At 38.1% G+C, this 21,917-nt stretch overlaps 1 protein-coding gene across 4 annotated transcripts in view; it reads left to right on the forward strand.

Annotated features, from left to right (window-relative positions):
* The window catches only part of CUL1 (cullin 1), a 119,726-nt gene that overhangs the window by 58,446 nt on the left and 39,363 nt on the right, over positions 1–21,917 (forward strand). For all 4 annotated transcript variants that reach the window (XM_060108245.1, XM_060108247.1, XM_060108246.1 and 1 more), the window contains 3 exons: positions 16,102–16,276; positions 18,361–18,528; positions 21,626–21,676. In XM_060108245.1, coding sequence (XP_059964228.1) covers positions 16,102–16,276; positions 18,361–18,528; positions 21,626–21,676 — 394 coding nt within the window. The remainder of the gene's footprint in view (positions 1–16,101; positions 16,277–18,360; positions 18,529–21,625; positions 21,677–21,917) is intronic.

Below are 21,917 nucleotides of genomic sequence, written 5' to 3' on the forward strand. Positions count from 1 at the left end.
GCCCAGCCGCTCCGCGGCATGTGGGATCTTCCCGGACCGGGGCACGAACCCATGTCCCCTGCATCGGCAGGCTTATTCTCAACCACTGCACCACCAGGGAAGCCCTGGGCTTGTATTTTTTATTTTTCTGTTACGTTTCAGGTCTTCTCATAAGCTATCTCAAATCCCTAATGAAGTGGGTGGAGGGGGGGGATGTGTGTGTGTGACGGAATATTTGATGGTCTTGTTTCATGAATTAGGAAGTATATTATGATGGATAGTACAGAGGGGATGCTCAGAGGAGGAGGGAGAAGGATTCTGACACTTCCAAGGCTGGAAAGTTTCAAGAACTAGTAGAGGTTAAGTGGGCCTCAAAGGATGCGTATAGGGAAGGAGAAACAAAGGGGTAAAAGTCTTGCAGAGTTTTGCCGGAGGGAGAAGGATGAACGTGAAAGTGGGAAGCAGCACTTTGAGAGAACACGACGCTGGTCAGCTTGAATAGATGCTGTAAGAATGGCTGCACAAGTTAGTTTAACTGGCTTTGATAAAGAGGGACACCAGATTCCAGTGAACCTTGAATACCAGGTAAATGAGTTTGTTTGTTTTAAAGTGTTGTAGGTCCATAGAGAAGGATATATGCCTTGATAACTAATGACTTTAGGAGGATGCATCTGGAAACCAAATGGGATTAAAACAGGAAAGAGATCAAAGGCACAGAAAGTCCAACTTGGTTTTAGTAATCCAGGTGTGATGTTGTGTAAGTTCTGAACTAGGGTAGAAACAGGAAATAAAAGGAGCAAATTTCTGGGCTTCTGGTTGAAGATGAAATTTATGTTTTCACTTTCTCATTTGTGACATCACTAAAATGATAGTAAAATAATTTTTAAATCAATGAAGACAAAGAATGGAAGACAACAGACATCATAGATGAGAATTTAACAGTTTGTTTTTGGAGAATGAAAAGCAGATAGAGTCACAGTACTGATCACCAGGGTATAGGAAGCCTCGCTTTAGAGGGTACATCCCCAGAGGAGGATGCTGGCGAGAGCACCACTGGCCCTGCCGGACTGGAGAAGCTTGGGACTTGAAGGCTCCGGTTTGGCAGAAGGTGGAGGCGTGAGACTGGGCAGTGCTTGGGAGGTGAGGGATGGATTCAAAATCTGTGAAATTAACAGCCTGTCATTTCCCTCTACTCAGGTATAGAACACATGGTAGTCAAGAGTCTGCATCCCAAGCAGAAGATTTGTTGCTTCTATTTAGTACACATTGAATGGGACCACTGCAGACACTTGGGAACAGGAGGCCTAGCAGAGGTGGTCATGAACAGGAGGCAACAACAGTGGCTGTGATGGAAAGTTGGCCTTTAGAGTGACCGGTCCCTAATTCCGTATATTCAGAATATACTGGTGGTGATGCTGGAGACAGGACGGTGCTCTGGAAAAATCGAACAGCGCTGAAAAGTAAATGCATTTATTGACATGAAAGGTGAGCCATTCAGAACTGTGGCCCACCAGCCCCACTCAGGCCAGTGGTGTTTCCAGTTAGTTTTTTAGTACCTTATCGTTATGAGTACTAAGGATTAATAGTCATCTGAAAGAACAGAATACACACACAAAGAATAAAAGGGAACAGGAAGAAACTGGTAATACAGGCAAAAGAAGAATATGTTTTAAAAAGTAACATTGTCTGATATGAGAAGCTTCTCATTATGACAGTAAGTTAGGAACAGGATGCTATGAGAAAAGAGCTCACATTTGAAATGGTGACTGAGATTTTAAAAAGAAGAACAATCGAAGACCTAGAAGGACAGTAAAGAGTAAAATAAAAGGACAAGTAGCTTTGGAGACAGGAGTCACCCAGGAGGCCTAATATCTGACTGTTAGGAATTCTAGAGAGAAACGGGAAGAAGATTTTTTTTGAATTTATAATATTTTTAATAGAGAGTGAAAAATAACTTCCCAGAACTGAAGGTGCTATATCTCTAGTGCCCAAGATAATAAAGGAAGAAAAGATCGATCCCACAATTTCTGTGCACAGAGAATTAAGAGATATCCATCAACCTGTGGACTGAATTTGAGAACAGGATGCAGTTCCTGGATCAGTGTCACCCAGTGGGTCTAGAGAGCAGTCTGTCTAAACTGAAGCTAGAAGACCGGGGAGCTGTTGCAATTGCTGCCGGAATTAAGACCAGGAGTGTGTTGAGTGGAACCCAGCCTTCAGTTGCCAAGAGTAGCATGTGAGGCGTATCAGAAGCCCTAAGCCTGTCATTAGGAAGAGGCACAGTTAAGGAAAATGAACATAATTTAGCAGCCTCAAATATTGAAATAGTTGGAGTCTGACCACCTGTCTTAAGTGATTAGCCTATCACAGTGTAATTAGCCAGAGCACCATTATTACAGCAAGTCTTAATAAAAGCACCAAAGTGGTACACAGGCATTTGTTCAGCAGTTTTACGAATGACTGGTTTTGTATCTTTGCTTTTGATTTTAGGTAATAAAGCATATCTAATTGTCTTTAGCAAATGACATCAGAGGCTCAAGTGTTCTTTATGTTTTGTTTTGAAGGTTGTTATATGTTATTTTCTGTCTTGGAGTTTTCAACCTTTTATTTATTTTTGATAAATTTATTTATTTATTATTTTTTGACTGCATTGGGTTTTTGTTGCTGCTCAGGCTTTCTCTAGTTGTGGCGAGCAGGGGCTACTCTTCGTTGCAGTGCAAGGGCTCCTCACTGCAGTGGCTTCTCTTGTTGCGGAGCGTGGGCTCAGCAGTTGTGGCTCGCGGGCTCTAGAGCACAGGCTCAGTAGTTGTGGCGCACGAGCTTAGTTGCTCCATGGCATGTGGCATCTTCCCAGACTAGGGCTCAAACCCATGTCCCTTGCATTGGCAGGTGGATTCTTAACCACTGCACCACCAGGGAAGTCCCTCAACCTTTTATTATAAAAAATTTCAAACATACAAATAAGTCAAAAGAATTTTAGAGTGAAGACCCATTTAACTGAACTTGCTTAATTACATATCTGTCTATCCTGAATCCCCATATCCATCCATCCATTTTATTTCATACATTTCAGAGTAAGCTCTAGACATCAATACACTTCTCCCTAAATGCTTGGCATGTACATCATTGGAGTTTGATATTTGTTTATAGTTTCCAGTAGGTAAGTTTTGACTAACGCATTTGCCCAAGTAACCCAAAGCCCTACCAAGATACAGGGCATAATCATCCCCACAGAAAGTTCCTTAATGCTTCCCAGTTAATCCTGGCCTCCCCCAAGGCAACCACCATAGATTAGTTTGGCCTGTCCTAGAAGTTCATCTAAAGGAGAGTATCTACCAAGTGGTGCAAAGGAAGTGTGTACCACTTCGTGTAAGGCTGCTTTCCCTCGATAGTTTTGAGATTTATCCATGTTATCGTAAGTAGCAGTAGTTTCCTACCCCCCTTTTTTTCTGCTGAGTAATATTCCGTTGTATGAATACGACAGTTTCTTAATTCATTCTTCTAATGACAGATACCTGGGCTGTTTCCAGTTTTTGGCTGTAGTGAATAAAACTATGAACATCTAAGTGGAGATCTTTTATATCTCTTGGGCAAACACACAGCAGTGGGATTGCTGGAATGTATGGTAATAGTATGTTTAACTTTATAAGAAACTAGCCAACTGTTTTTCCAAAGTGACTGTATCATTTTGAATTCATGTGAGCAATGTTTCTGAGTTCTAGTTGTCCTACAGTTTTGCCAACATCTGCTCGGAATGTCATTCTCTTTAATTTCAGCCATTCTTGTGGGAGTGTTGTGGTATCTCCTGGTTTTAATTTGCATTTCTCTAGTGATTAATGATGTTGAGTCCTTCTCATATGCTAGTTGACCATTTGTATGTCATCTTTTGTAAAGTATCTGAGTCTTTTACTTTTTTTTTTTTAACTTTTGGATTAATATCCTTTTTATTATTGAGTTGTAGGAGTTCTTAATATATTTAGGATGCCAGCATTTTATCATATCATCAAGATATGTCTTGCTACTATTTTCTCCCAGTTTGAGGCTTGCTATTCCTGTTCTTAATGGTGTCTTTGAGTGAGCAAGTTGTTTTTATTTTGAGGAAACCTAATTTGTTTTATTTTCTTTTACAGTTATCATCCTCTGTGACCTATAAGAAACCTTTGCCTAGATGACAAAGATACTGTGTTTTCCTCTTGAGGCTTTATGGTTTGGGCTTTTACATTTAGGTCTATGATGCATCTTTTTTTTTTTTTTTTTTTTTTTTTGCGGTACTTGGGCCTCTCACTGTTGTGGCCTCTCCCATTGCGGAGCACAGGCTCCGGACGCGCAGGCTCAGCGGCCATGGCTCACGGGCCCAGCCGCTCCGCGGCATGTGGGATCTTCCCGGACCGGGGCACAAACCCGTGTCCCCTGCATCAGCAGGCGGACTCTCAACCACTGCGCCACCAGGGAAGCCCTATGATGCATCTTGAGTTAACTTTTGTGTGTGGTGTGAGGTAGGGCTTGAGGTTAATCTTTCCCCCACGTGGTTCTCCAGTTATTCCAGGGTCATTTGTTTCCCCCAGTGTGTTGCCTTGGTGCCTTCGTTAAAACTAAGTCACAATATAAGTAGGTTCTATTTCTAGAATTCTGTTTCATTGATATGTATCCATCCTAAAGGAATGACATACTACTAATTTGATTTGTTTCTATTTTGTGCAGTATGTTTACATCTATATTCATGTGGGATTATTGGTTGGTGTTTTCATTTTTTGTAATTTCTTAATTACTGTATGTATGAAAATTCTTGAAGTCAGGTAGTATAGGTCTTTCAACTTTGTTCTCCTACCCCAAGATTTTTGACTATTCTAGGTCCTTTGCATTTCTCTATAAATTTTATTGTCAGCTTGTCAATTTCTACCCTGTAAGTTTCTGGATTACAATTGAGATTACATTGAATATTTTTTAATAGCAGTTTTATTGAGATACAATTCACATACCATACAATTCATCCATTTAGAATATACATTTCAGTGGTTTTCAGTATATTCAGATATGTTCAATCATCACATTTTAGAACATTTTCATCATCTCAGAAAGAAACCTTGTACCCTTTAGTTATTACTCCCTTAGTCCCCCGCCTCCCTGCTGATCTACTTTCGGTCTATAGATTTGTCTATTCTGAACGTTTTATGTAATGTAATCATATAATATGTGGACTGAAGTGTATGCCCCCCCAAAATTCATATGTTGAAGCCCTAACCCCAGTTTTATAGTATTTAGATGGGACCTTTAGGGAAATAAGATTAAATGAGTTCATAAGGTAGGGCCCTGATCCTATGGGATTGGTGTCCTTATAAGAAAAGGAAAAAATACCAGAGAGCTCGCTCTCCAAGGACACAGGGAAAAGGCAGCCATCTGCAAGCCAGGAAGAGAGGCCTCACCAGAAACCAACCCTGGCACCTTCATCTCACACTTCCAGCCTCCAGAACTCTGAGAAAATTAACTTCTGTTGTTTAAGCCACACCCAGTCTGTGGTATTGTGTTATAGTAAACTGAGTAGACTAGTTTTGTGTCTGGCATCTTCCACTTTACCATGTTTTCAAGCCGCATCCGTGTGGTGGCATACATAACTACTTCATTTGTTTTTATGGCCAAATAATATTCCACTGTATAGATATATTATATTTTGTTTATCCGTTCATCAATTAATGGACATTTGTGTTATTTCCACTTTATAGCTATCATGAATAGTGCTGCTATAAACATTTGTGTTTCTGTATGGTTATGCTTTTATTTCTCTTGGTTAGATACCTAGGAGTGGAATTTCTAGGTCAGATGGTAGGTCTATGTTTAACCATTTGCAGAACTGCCAGAATGTTTTCCAAAGTGGATGATAATACCATTTTACTTTCCCACCAGCAGTGTGTGAGGGTTCCAGTTTCTCCTGGAACATCCTGACTAGCACTTGTTACCATCTGAGTTTTTTGATTCTAGCCATCCTAATGGGTATGAAGTGGTGTCTTATTATGGTTTTGATTTGCATTTCCCTGATGACTAATGATATCTATCGGCAATTTTTATACATTCTTCAGAGAAATGTCTGTTAAGAGCCTTTGCCCATTTTTTAATTGGGTTGTCTTTTTGTTATTGAGTTGTAAGAGTTTTTTACATATTCAAATAGTTTATCAGATAAATGATTGATAAATTGTTTTCTCCCAGTCTGTGGATTGTCTTTTCGTTTCCTTGATTGTGTTCTTTGACACGAAAAACTTTTAAATTTTGATAAAATCCAGTTCATTTTTTCCTTTGGTTGCTCATACTTTTGATGTCATATATGAGTCCCTTGCCAAGTACAAAGTCATGAAGATTTATTTTTGTGTTTTCTTCTAAGAGTTTTATAGTTTTGGCTCTTAGTTCTAGGTCTTTGATCCATTTTCAGTTAATTTTTATATACGGTGTGAAGTAAAGGTCCCCCTTCATATATTTGCATGTCACTATATAGTTGTCCCAGCACCATTTGTTGAAAGACCATTTTCCCCCCATTGAATGGTCTTGGCACCCTTGTCAAAAATTAGTTGTCCACAGAGACATGGGTTTATATCTAGATTCTCAATTCTGTTCCATTGATATATGTGTCTATCTTATGCCAGTACCTCACTGTCTTGATTACTGTAATTTTGCAGTAAGTTTTGAAATTATGAAGTGTAAGGGCTTCCACTTTGCTCTTTTTCAAGATTGTTTTGGGTCCCTTGCAACGCCATATGAATTTTAGAATCAGCTTGTCACTTCCTACGAAGAAGTCAGCTGTGATTCTGATAGGGATTGTGGTGAATCTGTAGATGAATTTGTCATCTTAATCATAAGAAGTATTGTCATCTTAATCATGTCGTCTTCACCTATTCTAGTGTAAGTATTTGAAGGTACAAATTTCCTTGTAAGGATTTTTAGCTTCATTCCACAAATTTTGATTTGTTGTATTTTCATTATCATTTAGTTCAAAACAATTTATGTCTTGTTATTTGTTCTTTGACCCTTGGGTTTTATAGAAGTGTGTTGTTTAGTTAGAAATATTAGAGGTTTTCCAGGGTAGCTTATTGTTGCAGATTTCTCATTCCATTTTGGTCAGAGAATAAACTCTATATGAGTTCAGTCCTTTAAAATGTATTGAGGGCCATGATGGCCCAGAAAACGGCCTATTTGGTGAGCATACAATGTACTGTTGAAAAGAATGTGAATTTGTTGGGTGTAGACTGGAGCAGGATCCTGTTGGCTTGTGGGAGATGATTATGCACATCTCTCCCCAGCTCCCTGTCAGTGATGTCATGTTGGCAGCTTGAAATCTGCCATGGAGGGAGTCTTACCCCACAGATAGCTGCTAAGGCTACAGTCAGGGCTTTTTCCTTTTTTTCTTTCAGAGAGACAGTTGACTAGCATCCACTGGTATAGAATTAGGTGAAGGCGATTGACAGTGTCAGTCAGGTCGTCTGTGTCATGACTACGTTCCCCCCTTCCCCGCCTTTGGTCTAGTTGCTGAGAGAGGGATTTTTAATCTTAGCCTATGATTGTGGAATTGTCTTTTTCTCCCTTTAATTCTGTCAGATTTTGCTTCATGTATTTTGAAGCTCTGCTATTAGGAGAACGTACGTTTATGATTATGTCCTCTTAGTAAACTGATCCTTTTATTATTATGAAATGTCCCTCTTATCTCTGGTAATATTTTGTTTTGTTGAAGTCTGTTTTGTCTGATATTGGTATAGTGTCTTCAGCCTTCTTATGCTTAGTGTTTGCATGATAATCTTTTTCCGTCTATTTACTTTCAATTTGTCTGTCTTTATATCTAAATTGTGTCTCTTCCATCAGCATATTGAAAGGTCTTGCTGTTTTGTCCCTTCTGATCATTTCTGCCTTTTGATTGTAGGTTTTAGTCTACTAACATTTATTATAAGTATTAATAGGTTGGTTTTTAGGCCTACCATCTTATTATTTTTTCTGCCCTGTAAAAAAATTTCTCTGTTCCTGCTTTCCTCTCTTCTTTTGGATTATTTGAAATTTTTCAGAATTGCATTTTAATATATCTGCTGGCTTTGTTAGCTGTTCCTGTGTGTGTGGGGGGGTGTGTGTGTGTGTGTGTGATTGCTCTAGGGAGTACAATATGTATCCTTTTATTTATTTTTTAATATGCTGCTTAGAGTTGATACTGAACGACATCACAGAAAACATAGAAACCTTGTAACTGCGGTGTTCCATTTACTGTCCCAAGCTCATCCTTTATATTACATCTAAATAGTTTTAAGACCCACAAGACAATATTATAAATTTTAGTTTTAAATCATTCTTTGTATTTTAAAGAATTAAGAAAAATAGTCTTTTATATTTGCCCAAATATCTACTATTTCTAATGCTCTTCATTCTTTTCTGAAGATCCAAGATTCAACCTGATATCAATTCCTCTCTACCTAGAATTTAAGTCTGTACTATGTGAAGTCTCTAAGTTTTATTTTATCTGAAATTACCTTTATTTTGCCTTCCTTTTTGAGGAATATTTTCACTGGATAAAGAATTTTGGGGTTGATAGGTTTCTTTTTTTCTTTCAGCACTTAAAGATGTTATTCCACTGTCATTTGGCCTCTGTAGTGATGATATTGTTTTGCTGTATGTTACAAGTCCACTTTTTTTTTTTTTTTTTTTTTTTTTGGTACGCGGGCCTCTCACTGTTGTGGCCTCTCCCGTTGTGGAGCACAGGCTCCGGACACGCAGGCCCAGCGGCCATGGCTCACGGGCCCAGCCGCTCCGCGGCATGTGGGATCTTCCCGCACCGGGGCACGAACCCGTGTCCCGTACATCGGCAGGCGGACTCTCAACCACTGCGCCACCAGGGACGCCCTACAAGTCTACTTTTAATATTTTTTTCTCCTCTTTAGTTTTCAGCAGTTTCTTTTCTTTATTTCCTCTTTCTTCTTCAGAATTGATCATTTTTGTTGGTCTGTCTTCATGAGTCTTATTTCGTTTCCACTCTGCTCTCAAGCCCGTCCACTAAATAACTTATTCTAGGTAATATGTATTTCAGCTCTGGAATTTTTATTTGGGTTTTTTTCTTCATAGTTTGTTTTTTACTGCAATTAATTTTCATTTGTTATGAGCCTATTTTTCTTTGTGTCCTTGAGTATAGCTGTAATAGTTGCTTTAAAATCCTTGTCTCCTAATTTGGACACAGGTCACCTCCAGGTTGGTCTCTGTTGCTTTTCTCTTGAGAGTGGGTCTCATTTTCCTGTTTCTTAGGTCTATAGGCTTGGGTTGTGCTGTTCCCTTCTTCCAAGACTAGGATACTCTGCAGTATAAACCACCTTTTGGTTGCTCTCTGGTGCCTTCAGACAGTTCTTTTTACACTTTTTCAAGTTTATAGTTACTATCCCACAGAAACGTGGTTAGATACATTGGTACTGATAGCAGAACCAAAGTTTAAGTAGAACCTGAAGTTTCAGCGGCAACTCGCGCAGGCTCCACAGTGACATGGGCACTGCCATGGCAGGATTGGGTTGGGGGTGGCCACTAGAGAGGTTTTCTGTTGGCAGGAATTCAGTAACTTACGCAAAGATTAATTAGTCAAAAGACAATACAGGCGTATGATTTGAAGATGTGTATATTTGCCTGAAAAACAAGAACTAAATCAAGAAACAGTTAAAAGCGGTTGCTGCTGTGGGTTGGGAGGGGTGGATCATAACACGCTTGCTTTTTATTATAAGTTCTTCATTATTTCATCTAATTTAGTTGTAAGTTGATAAAAGGAAGCCTAAGTTGTATAAAGCAGGACAGCTCCTAATCACTACTGTCTCTAGTCAGCACTGTCTCATGTTTTCCGTGCCTGGTTGGATAATGGTGAGGGTGATGCTAATTTGGGAATGAACGTTAAACTGTGGGTAGAAATTTTAAAAGAGCTTTTAAGGGCTTTTTTTTTTTCCTCATTAAATTTTTGCCTTTTAGTCTGTTCGGTGAGGCCTAGGGTTCCTTGCATTGTTTCCAGGTCCTCTTTGAGGAGGTGAGGCTGAAAGGAAGTAATGGTGGGGTGAGAGTGTGTTCTGGGCACAAAGAATACTTTGTGAAGAAGAAAGAATTCTGTAGTTAAAAGTTTTTAAAAACCTTTGCTAGCCCTGCTCTCCCAAAGTAATGACTATTAATGTCTGGACAGATACATAAACTTTATCTACATGTCCAAAGGAACCATACTAAAATGCTCATTTCTAAGTTGTGCTTTTCACGTACTGTTATCTTTTTAACATCTTTCTGTATGGATCTGTGCATGTCCCACGTTCATTGACTCCAGGGCTGAGTGCACCCCTAGTGGGCAGCATGGCTCCCTGGTTGGTCAGGTGCTCCTCATTACCTGCACCTGTGCTGAGTTACCTGCCCGCCCCCCCCCCCCCACCGCCCCTTGTTCTTAGCCTGCAAACCATTTTAATATCAAGCAAGCTCAGGATGGGAGCAGATTAGAAAGAAACCCCACCGTGGGCTATGGGCTGTGGCCTGCTCTCAGCTTTTCTTTATTGGCTTACAAAAACGTTGTGATAAATCTTTTTAAGTCTAAACCACTAATCTTCTAGCCAGTCAATATAAAAATTCCATCTAAACGCACTGTGTCAGATTTTAATTGGCAGCATTTTCGTAGTGTTACTTAAAGTAATGATACATATTATGACCAGAGTCTTGGATTAGATGAAATTTGGTAAATATATTGCAGTTTTTATAACCACTCCATATTCTCTGACAGTGTTAAAAGCTCCATATTGTATCCTCAGGTGAATCCAACAGTGTATTTAACTAATTACAAGTAGGTTGTTAGAATTCTTTTTATCATCTTCAGCAATGCTGTGATAGTTTGCTAGCTAAATTAAAGTATTTGTATACTTACATGATAATTTCACTATGATAAATGCTTGTGAATATAATTACTATATCAAAAAGAATGCACTTGAATTTTGAATATTCCAAATTATATTCCAGAAAAAAATATAACAGTGTATGCTCTGACCCCCAATGAATAGATGCTCCCATGTTCCTGTACTTTGGCTATCACTGGGTTTGACTCTTTTGTTTAAAAAAAAAAAACAAAAAAAACCTTTGTTAATTTAGTAGCTAGAGATTAACATATTGCCGGGAAATAAAGGTCAGGCTGAACTAGGTAACCTAAAAAATTCCCTAGACCCAAACACCTCGAACTGGATGCTAGATACAAAGTGAGACTCTGTGCTGCCCAAGGATCTGGGTGAGAGGCGGGTAGGCTGGAAGCAGTGGTCACACACAACAGGAGCAAAGCCTGCGCCCGGGCAAGAAGCCGATGTTTCCATGGAAATCTTCAGTGAAAAGGTGAACTGGAAAACAAAATAATTGACCCACTGTCCCAGGTGGGCCACTAGGAAAGTAGTTTGAGCCAAGGTCTGCATGTGAGGGGAGTGGAGGGGAATCCGTCCTGAGAATTTGTCACCTCGGGTGTCTTTGGGATGTGAGTTTGTATTGCCAGCTTGCTGGGGGATTTCCCCAAGCTGGGAAATTAATGTGAAAGCCCCACTGAAAATGAGTTATAAAAAAACCCCAAAGTTACAAAGTGAGGAGAATCTCGGTCCACGTGAACAAGTCAGCATATAGAACAAACAGCAGAACTAGAGCCTCAAGAACTTCAAACAGAAAGGTCTTTAGAGAGCACTTCTAAGTGTATTTAAAAACAATTAGTGACGTAAAAGAGTCAAGAATATAAAGGAACAAAACACTGTGGACAATAAGACATCTTTTTAAAGAAATAGGGAAAATCTGCAAATGTAAAATAAAATTATTAAAAATAGCCAATTTGACACAGCTGATAGAGAATTACTTAACTTGATGTGGTAGGTAGATCAAGAAAAATTAGAAAGTTTGAACAAAGATAAAGTGATGGAAGTAACTGAAGTGATAAATTGAGATAAGGAGGTGACATGAAAATGTAGCAGAGAAGCTAGGAGAAAATAGAAAGGGAACCAGAAGTGTTTGAAGAGGAAATAACCCAGGAATTTACCAGAATTGGTGAAAGCAAAATATGCATGCCCAATTTTAAGGTAACCATTACAAGAATTTGAATAAGATGTGTAACTCCAGCATAACAAAAATACTACAGTGGAATAAGGAAACTATTGATCCAATATAAGGGAAAGGGGGAGAAAACAAGAAGCACAGAGAAAAAAAATTAAAATAGAAAATGCAAAATAAGGTGGTAGAAATTAATCGAGATAGCAGTAGGAAACAGTATCTTAAAACCAAACCTGCCCATTGGAGATGCTCTGACGCAGTTTCTATTTTAAAAGTGAATGTTACTGCGGTGATTCACAGTAGACAAACCAAAACAGAGAGATACAAAAGTTGAAAGTAAAGAGGTGGAATACAGGTATTTGAGATGAATTCTAACCAAAATATAGGAAAAACCATATTAACATCAGATACGATAGATTTCTAAGGCCCTGTTGTTAAGAATAAACATGGTTACTTTCTAATGATAAAAAAGAACAAGTTACCAGAAATATAATTCTAAATTTGTACACTTATTAACAGCGCCTCAAAATATATGACAGATTTTTTAGAGAATTGTAAGACTAATTGACAAACTCATAACTGGATAGGGGGCTTTTAATAAAACTTTCTCAGTAGTTTATAAACAGACAAATCACTGACAATACAGAAGATCTGAAAAGCAGAAGTGACCAGCTTGCTTTAACAAACCATGTGTCCAGCAGTTAGAGAGTGGACTTTTTTTCTAGCACATGTAAAGAAAAATCACTACATCTTCAGCTACAAGTCTCATCATATTTTTTAAAAAACATTTCTTTTTAAAAAAAAATAATTAATTAATTAATTAATTAATTTTTTGGCTGTGTTGGGTCTTTGTTTCTCCGCGAGGGCTTTCTCTAGTTGCGGCAAGCAGGGGCCACTCTTCATCGCAGTGCGCAGGCCCCTCACTATCGCGGCCTCTCTTGTTGCAGAGCACAGGCTCCAGACGCGCAGGCTCAGTAGTTGTGGCTCATGGGCCTAGTTGCTCCGTGGCATGTGGGATCTTCCCAGACTAGGGCTTGAACCCCTGTCCCCGGCATTAGCAGGTAGATTCTCAACCACTGTGCCACCAGGGAAGCCCCCTCATCATATTTTAAAGAAACTATCCAAAAGATAACACTCTCTGATTAATTTTAAAAAGAAATTAAAGGATTTTTTTTTTTTTTTTTTTTTTTTTTTTTTTGCTGTACGCGGGCCTCTCACTGCTGTGGCCTCTCCCGTTGCGGAGCACAGGCTCCGGACACACAGGCCCCGCGGCCATGGCTCGCGGGCCCAGCCGCTCCGCGGCATGTGGGATCCTCCGGGATCGGGGCACGAACCCGTGTCCCCTGCATCGGCAGGCGGACTCTCAACCACTGCGCCACCAGGGAAGCCCAAAGGATTTTTTTAAAGGTTAAAAAAATACACTTTGGAAGTCTAAAAAATTTTAAACTCTTAATCAAGATAACTAGCAATGGAAAAAAATATAACTGAATAAGGAAAATACATATCAGACTTAGGTGATGTAGCCACAGAGGTGTAGAGCAGAAAGTTTGTAGGATTTTTTTTGTTTTTTAAAAAATAAATTTATTTATTTTATTTTTATTTTTGGCTGTGTTGGGTCTTCGTTGCAGCGCGTGGGCTTTCTCTAGTTGCAGCAAGCGGGGGCTACTCTTCGTTGCGGTGCGCGGCTCCTTATTGCGGTGGCTTCTCTTGTTGCGGAGCATGGGCTCTAGGTGTGCGGGCTTCAGTAGTTATGGCACGAAGACTCAGTAGTTGTGGCACACGGGCTTAGTTGCTTCGTGGCATGTGGGATCTTCCCCGACCAGGGCTCAAACCCATGTCCCCTGCATTGGCAGGCAGATTCTTATCCACTGCGCCACCAGGGAAGCCTAGAAAGTCTGTAGTTTTTAATGCTTATATTAAAAAGAACAAGGAGGACAAATACAAAGCTAAGCAACCAAACGAGGATTTATAGAAAGAGAGCAAATGTAAAGAAAGAAGTAAATTTAAAACAATAGAAATACAGGTACAGTGATGAAAATGGATAAATCTCAAACTGGTTCCTTAAAAAGACTAATAGACAAACCTCTGGCAAAATTAATAATAAAAATATTTTAAAAGGGGACAATAAAATTTGCAGGCATTTTTTAAAAGAAGACTGAACTGGGCAGTATACTTGAAAAGTTTATTGAAATGGACAGTTATCTAGAAGTAGCAATACATATAGTCGGGAAAGGATAGACCATTTAATATGTGGTTTGTGAACCGTTGGTTTTCTATGTAGAGAAATGTAAAATCACTTTTCTTCTTCATGTTATATACAGTTTTAATCAAGGTGGATTAGAAATGTCAGATTTCAAAGAAAATACAGTAAAATCATGCCAAAATTTGGAACGTGCCAAAAGATCGTTAGCAGGGTCTAGCAACGAGAGAATGGATAAATTATAAATCTGTACTATACAGTACATTACATACAGCTGTAACTATCTCAAATATTGTCAGAAACATATTGGCGGAAGCAAATGTACAACGTGTTGCACTTTGTGTAATCTAAAATTTGAAAACATGCAAAATAATTTCATATATTGTTACACAGTAAAATATAAAACATTCATAGGAATGTTAGACACCAAATCACGGGGACATTTGCCCCTAGGGAAAGGGGGAGGAAGAATGGGATTAGGGAAGAGTTGTAGTACGTCAGGTATACTCTGTATCATTTCATTTCCTAAAAAGTTGAGGGGGATTTGGATGGAATGAGACAAGCATGGGAATGTAATAAGATTTGTCCAAACAAGGTCACGAGTTTGCAAGAGTTCGTTGTGTATTATCTGTGATTCTGTCTATATTTGAAATATTTAATAAAATGAGTCAGTGTTTTATGGCATAGTTCTTTGAGTACCACTGAGATTGAGGGGTTTCTTAGGTTTTTGGCTACGAATACGTATTTCTTTTAGCTTTTGGATTTTCTGTTGGAATCCTTGTTTCTTTAGAGATTAATTTTCTTCACATTGTTTTAAGTTACCTTTATTTATTAAAGATAGTAACTTTAAGATATTTCTTACTAAAATAGTTACAAAATTTCAGATGAAGTGATTATATGACTTTGCTTAGAAAGGCCTTCTCCAACCTCAGATCAAGAAAGTATTTGTGTGTATATTCTTTGTTTTATGGTTTCAGTTTGTATATTTTAATTCTAATCTGTTTGTAATATATTTTGGAATATGAAATTTTTTTGAAATCGCCTATAATGCCATTTATTCAATAATCTTTATCCACTGACTTGAAATAGTTTTTATATAGCAAGTTCTCAAATACACCAGAATATTCTGTTTCATGATTTTTCTTTCTGTCTGAATCAGTATTGGTGTCTTTCTATTAATTTTATCCAAGTAAAGTACATGCAGATAAACTGAAATAGTATTAAAGTTTATAAAAAAAAAAGAGAGAGAGAGACCACATCTCCATCTCTCTCCGTAGTGCCTGGGTCCTGCTCTTTTCTGATTGGCCAGCTTTAGGCATCCATGACTTTTAGATGTAATAGAGGACTCCGTCTCTTTCACTGCCGTGTCTTCTGCTTTTCATTTTTCATTCTCAGAGGGTAGCTTTGGTTAAATCCACTTACAGATAATTTTAAAGTAAAGTTTTGGTTATTTTTATATTTATGATGTATGCTTCTGGAAATATTCATAGCTAGGCATTATAATAGACTATGGTTATAGCTTGTTGTTTTCCCTGAAGTAGATAATTGCTTTTTTTCTTTATATTTGCAACCTTTTCTTTGTACATTTGCCAGTTCTTTTCTTACCTTCTAATATACTCTCAGGACAGTTTTCCACAAGGTAATGGCATTAGACGATCTTGAAGGTCCAGAGTTTTCTTGGTGACCTTCCTCCAGGATGTTCCATCCTCCTCGGCTGGCTGACTCTTAGCTTTATTGGTGTGTGAATGGGATCTTTTTTCCACTCTAACAGGTTTTGGTTGATACATGGGAAACATTGATACTGAAGTATCTTATAAGAAAATATGTTCGTGTTAATCACTGTTGACATTGATGATGCATGTTGATTTCCTTGACTTTTCTCCAAGTCACGTTTATAACTACTGCACGAGTGTTCACCAGTCAAACCAGGCTCGAGGGGCTGGTGTCCCTCCTTCTAAATCAAAAAAGGGGCAGACGCCGGGGGGAGCTCAGTTTGTTGGCTTGGAATTGTACAAACGGCTTAAAGAATTTTTGAAGAATTACTTGACAAATCTTCTGAAGGTAAGATGTTTTATATGTATACTGAGCATTTATAATAGAATGTAAAAAAAAAGGTAGTGAAATAATGATTCTATTGATAAGTTAAATCTTTCACTGTCATTTTTTCATTGTTTTTGGCATTGACATGTGCCTTAGTCATTTACCTTTTGTGAAGATGAAATCTTCATAAGCCCATATTCTGTTCTTTGATTTGTTAAATTAGAAGTTTTTGATAGCCTTTCACCATAGTAGTACTTTCCTTAAATTACTAACCATTTGGTATTTGGTGGTTAGAGATTGATGAACCTTTTTAAAGAATATGATTGTGAAGTCAAATTACCTATATTGTATTTTGAACCCAATGTGCTATTCTGTATCAAAACGTGTAAAAGACTGTAAGGTTATCCAGCCTTCGGTAATCACATTTTCCAACGTGTTCTTGCCTTTTCTACATGGCCTTGTGGTATATTTCAGAGCTATAATGAAATTGTGCCCTTGGCTGGATGGGTTTCACCACGGACATTCATTCCTCCTGCTCTGAGCCTTTTGCTTGGACAGTGAAGTGGTTTTTCCCCTTCATCTTCTGCCTTTTTCTTCCTCAGTCTCCATCCTCTGTAGCAAAGGCAGTGTGATGCCTTCCATCCAGCCACAGGATGGGCAGGTGGCTTCTTCATCTGGTGCTACGCAAATTATGTAGGGTGTGTACCCTGGGAAGTCTGCACACTCTGTGCATATACTTTAAAGATTTTTTATTTACACAGATAACAGGCAGAAAACTTCAGCATGCTCCACATTTGGTTTTCGTAATATATTTTACAAGGTAATTGGAAACTTAACATCATTTTAACAGACCATAATCGACTGACCACAAATCGTGACTAAGGTGGAATTATTTTCCACGTTCCTGAGAGCAGTCGTGATGAAGCCACTGTGTCCTCCTTGCTTTTATTCACAACACTTTGTAAAGTGAACACTGGAATTAATTATTCTTTTTTAGTATTGAAATGAGGAGCAGTGTATTGTGTTTTGAAAGGTATTGACAGCCATGCCATCAGCGATATTATTTTTTGCATTTTGAAAAAGGTCATCTACTATAATCCAGAATAGCTTAGCTTTACATGTTCGGGTTCATTTCTTGTTATTTAAATGAACACAGATTTGGTTGTATCAAGATACGGTCAGGTTTTCACGTGGCTTGTCGGATCACTTGTGCAGCGTGTATTTATGGAGTTTCCATTCTGTCGAGCTTTTTATTCTGCCAGTTGAAGGGCCCCAGGCTGAGAAGTTCAGGGACGGCCCCAGGCCCTTATTCATGGAGGGGCCGCCCTCTCCCAGCTCCCCCTGCAGTGCTCTTCTGCTACAGCACGTTTTAATTATACTGCAATCTAATGCCCCATTTTTAAAGGGTAAGACTTAACGTTGTAGATGTCATTAATACCTAAGAACAAATTTCAAGTTACTTTCCTTCAAGTAAAAATTTGTGGTTTGAGTTGTAGACATTTCAGTAAAAATAATTTGGTAAATGAACATTTTCCTCGTGAGGCCTTGTTAAAGAAGAAATATTGCACCATTATACTGTACACTTTATTTTTACAAAAATGCAGCAGATTACCACAAAGAGCTATAGATTTTTATAATTTTTAAGTAAATTTAATGAAGGAAGAAGATGCATTAAAAAATGGAATAGTATCAGCCCCGTGGTCTAAATTGTTAATTGGACATTTAATTTTTTAACAGAAAATATCAAAAATAGGGGTAAGTTGAGGTGAATTCCTTATTTGTTAATATAAAAAAATTACCCTCATATTCTAAAAAGTTCAGTCTTTTTATGAATGTATATGCATATTAATACCATGAAAAAAGTTCTAGTTTGAGATCAAAGAATTTTCATTAAAATTCTCTTTAGTCTAATCCTCATGAGCTACTTTCTTGTGAGAATTTGTAGTAAGTGAGCATGTTTTGTATACAGAATAATTCAAAGAACCTATCTATAACCATACACATCAGTGTATCTTAATGCAGTAGATTTGTTTCAGTTAACTTTTATCTCTAATTTATCATGTGACAAATTAGTCATCTTAAAGCTTTAGTGAACTTGTCTTTAGGACGGAGAAGATTTGATGGATGAGAGCGTACTGAAGTTCTACACTCAACAGTGGGAAGACTACCGGTTTTCAAGCAAGGTGCTGAATGGGATTTGTGCCTACCTCAACAGACACTGGGTTCGCCGCGAGTGCGACGAAGGACGGAAAGGAATCTATGAAATCTACTCCGTAAGATCTTTTTCACACACCTTTCAAATGTGTGCTTTCTTAGGGACGCGTCTTCCTTCCAGGTAGGAGATCTAGGCAAATAGTAAGCAGTTTTCAGACTGGTGAGCTATAACTTCCTTTGTTTTAATTTATCAGTAAATGGCCCTTAGATATTTTGTGGCGAGAAAAGAGAAGGATGAGTAATTGGAGTTCTAAAATACAGCCTGCACGCTTCTGCATTTACTTATTAAAAGTTTCTTCTTCAATTATCTGACCGACCATCAGGCTGAACCCCGAGCTGTCCCCGTTTTAGCACAGCAAGTCCTGCATCCCGGCCGCAGCAGGCAAAGCGGGTCCCTTACTTGGGACTCGAGCCTCGGTGATCAGCCATCCACGGTCTTTTGGGGTCTGGGAAACTGCTTCACGGAGGGGACTGTGATGTGAAATTCCATTCTACCCACTCAATATACAAAGTAATATGAGTCATGACACTTAACAGAATTCAAAATTGAGGGGTTTTTTTTAAGACTGCATGAAAAATTTTGAAGAGGCAAAATTTGAATTGTTAAATCACCTTCATTAGTATGTTTCTTCAGTCAAGGGAGCTTTTTCCAGGCTCACTGGTTTTACAAAGTGTGGTCCCCAAACTTGCAGCATCAATATTACTTGGGAACTTGTTAGAAATGCAAGTAATTGGGCCTCAGCCTAGACTGACTTAACTAGAGACTCTGGAGCTGGGGCCCAGCATTGTGTTTTTAGCAAGCCCTCCAGGTGATCCTGACGCACTCTTGAGTTTGAGAACCAGTCAAGGGAGGACTCAGAACAGCAGAACAGTCTGTGTGTTCATCGTAGGCTCTCAGATACCTTTTCTGAACGAGTGGTGTCAAAATGTCAGGTTCTGCATAATGAGATTCTCTCCATATCCAAGAATGTTGCTATAATAGCAGTGCTTTGTTGCTTTGCTTTTGGCAAATTTAATTAAAAGAAATGTGCCATAGATGCATGGCAAATTTTTATTATTTTAATATTTGTGTAGCTCAGTTTCTGTACCAAACAGTTATTGCTTCATAATGGTACTTTGTTATATAATTTTAACAGAATTTTCTAGGTTTAGTGTTTTGATTTGAGTCTTTTGTATGTAGTTCCCCTTTTCTTTTCCACTCACAAATGCTTTCTTGAGACTGAAAGTTGTCAGTGTAGGAATCAGCGTGATTTTCGTTGATTTCCTCTTGGCTGCTTGACCTAAAACACCATATATATGTGCTATAATAACATCACATGCTCCTAAAAATTATTACAGTCTTTAAACTTTTTTGTGTACTGTTTTCAAGATTTGGCTGCTTTTCTTTCCTTTTCTTTCTTTCTTTTTTTTTTTTTTTTTTTTTTACTTTCAAAATTCGTAGTTTCTACATCCCTAAATGCTGTAGTTAGTTTGGAAATGCAACATGCAGCCATAACTCATAACAAAGGCCAGGTAACACCCCTCTCTAGAAACAGTATTTCCTTTGCCTGCTCTTGCAGGGAGCCTGCTGAATTCATTTAAAGTTAGAATATCAGTTGACACATGGAACAGTTCTTGTACAGTGATGCCTCATTGCATTTTCCAGACTCTCCAGAAGACGGGGATGCTTTGTCATGAACTATAAAGATTTACTTTTTTCCTTGATAATTTTGTCTTTCTCTTCAATTATAGAAAGTTGTGGGTTTCCTTTCCAGTCAACCAGAGCGCGTAAACTAATTTCATTATTAACATGTTAAAGGGATTCAGCAAGACTTTTTCCCTAAATCTGTCCTTCTGAACTTTCTCTGCTTTACCTTCGGTCCTGCTTTCTTATCTTGCCTTTCTTCCTTCAAAGTGACAAATTATCCCAAGTCAGATTAGGTCTGCCTAGTGCTGTCTTAACTTAGAAAAATGTTTGGGAAAAGTTATTTTTAAAGGTGCAGAATCTTTACTGGAAGTTGATGGCCACACGTTGCGTTTGCCTTGCCTCCCCCTGCACTGACAGGTCTGAGGAGTGGGGAGAGGAACGACAGCGAGTTTCCACAGGGAGAGTTACCTTCAAACCGCGCCCCACGGGGTGCATTTTTCCTGAAAAATGAGACTCTTTCTTCCCGGAGTCTTTTTTGGTAGCATAATTCCTAATTCTGAAATAACCTTTTTATTCTAATAGTACTTGAGTATATATTGTTCATGCTTTACTAAAAATATTTTTCTCTTAAATAGTGCTTTCATGTTGCCCTTTTTTTGGTAGAATTTTTTTCATTTTGTAAATTAAATTTACACATAATCTTTTCAGAACTGTATTATCTTACATAAACCCAGTTTTATCTGTGGTTAAATTTGGAGGAAAATAAGACTGATAGCATTTACATTTAAATTAATTTCTCAGCAGTTTGTATTTGAGTGTTAAATTGTTATAAATTTGAGTTCGAACTTAACTGAATAATACATTTCTCAACAGTTTAAAAACCATATATGAATTGTAACATTTCTCTTTAGGGGAACTTACAGTAACTTTCTGACATAACCTCTATTGAGAAGTTCCAAAACTTTTATAAATGCATCATATGCACACATACTAGTCAAATGGGAAATTTGAATAATTTATGTATAATAAACTGCATTCATTTAAGATGTACAGTTTGATGCATTTACAGTTGTATGCATCCATGTAACATAAAACACCATGATAAAGATACAGAACTTATTAGATATTTAAGATCCATTATTTATTTTACTGAGTATTAGGAAACTATGATAAATGGAATTATCTTTCTTAAATGTGTTAGGTCAACACATACATTTGAGTCAGAGAACAATTTTATACATTGAATCCACTGTTGCCCTTTAGGCTAATATGTATGTTCTCCTAAAATCCAGATTTTCTTTTTATCTCACCTGTTAAAGTGTAAGCTGATAAATGTCTACTTTGATACCTTTTGAAGTTGTTAAGAGAATGGCTCTCTGATTTCATCATGATGATTTTTACCAAGTTTATAATCTAGAAATATTGATACATGTAATCTAGGATTCAGGCTATTTCCTATGACTTCAGCTTTGGAAAAAGCATAGTAAAAGTATAGCCATTTAATACTGTTCCTTTTTCTTTTCATCCAGCTTGCATTGGTGACTTGGAGAGATTGTCTTTTCAGGCCATTGAATAAACAGGTAACCTACTTGTGTGAGTGTGTGCATGTTTTCCTTTTAAAACCCCTTCCAGATTTCATTTCTTAGCCATTGTCTTCCTCACTCCTTTGGAATGTCCTAAGAGTGCCTCTCACCTTGCATTTAATGGATTCTGATGTTTAAGAGCTATGTAGTAACATAAGGTTGGGTTGGCTTAAAACCCGAACGAACTTTTTGGCCAGCCAAATACATACTGTAGTCTGTAATCTACATGTTTTCTTCC

The sequence above is a fragment of the Mesoplodon densirostris genome, chromosome 9, assembly GCF_025265405.1.
Source record: "Mesoplodon densirostris isolate mMesDen1 chromosome 9, mMesDen1 primary haplotype, whole genome shotgun sequence".
NCBI lineage: Eukaryota > Metazoa > Chordata > Mammalia > Artiodactyla > Ziphiidae > Mesoplodon > Mesoplodon densirostris.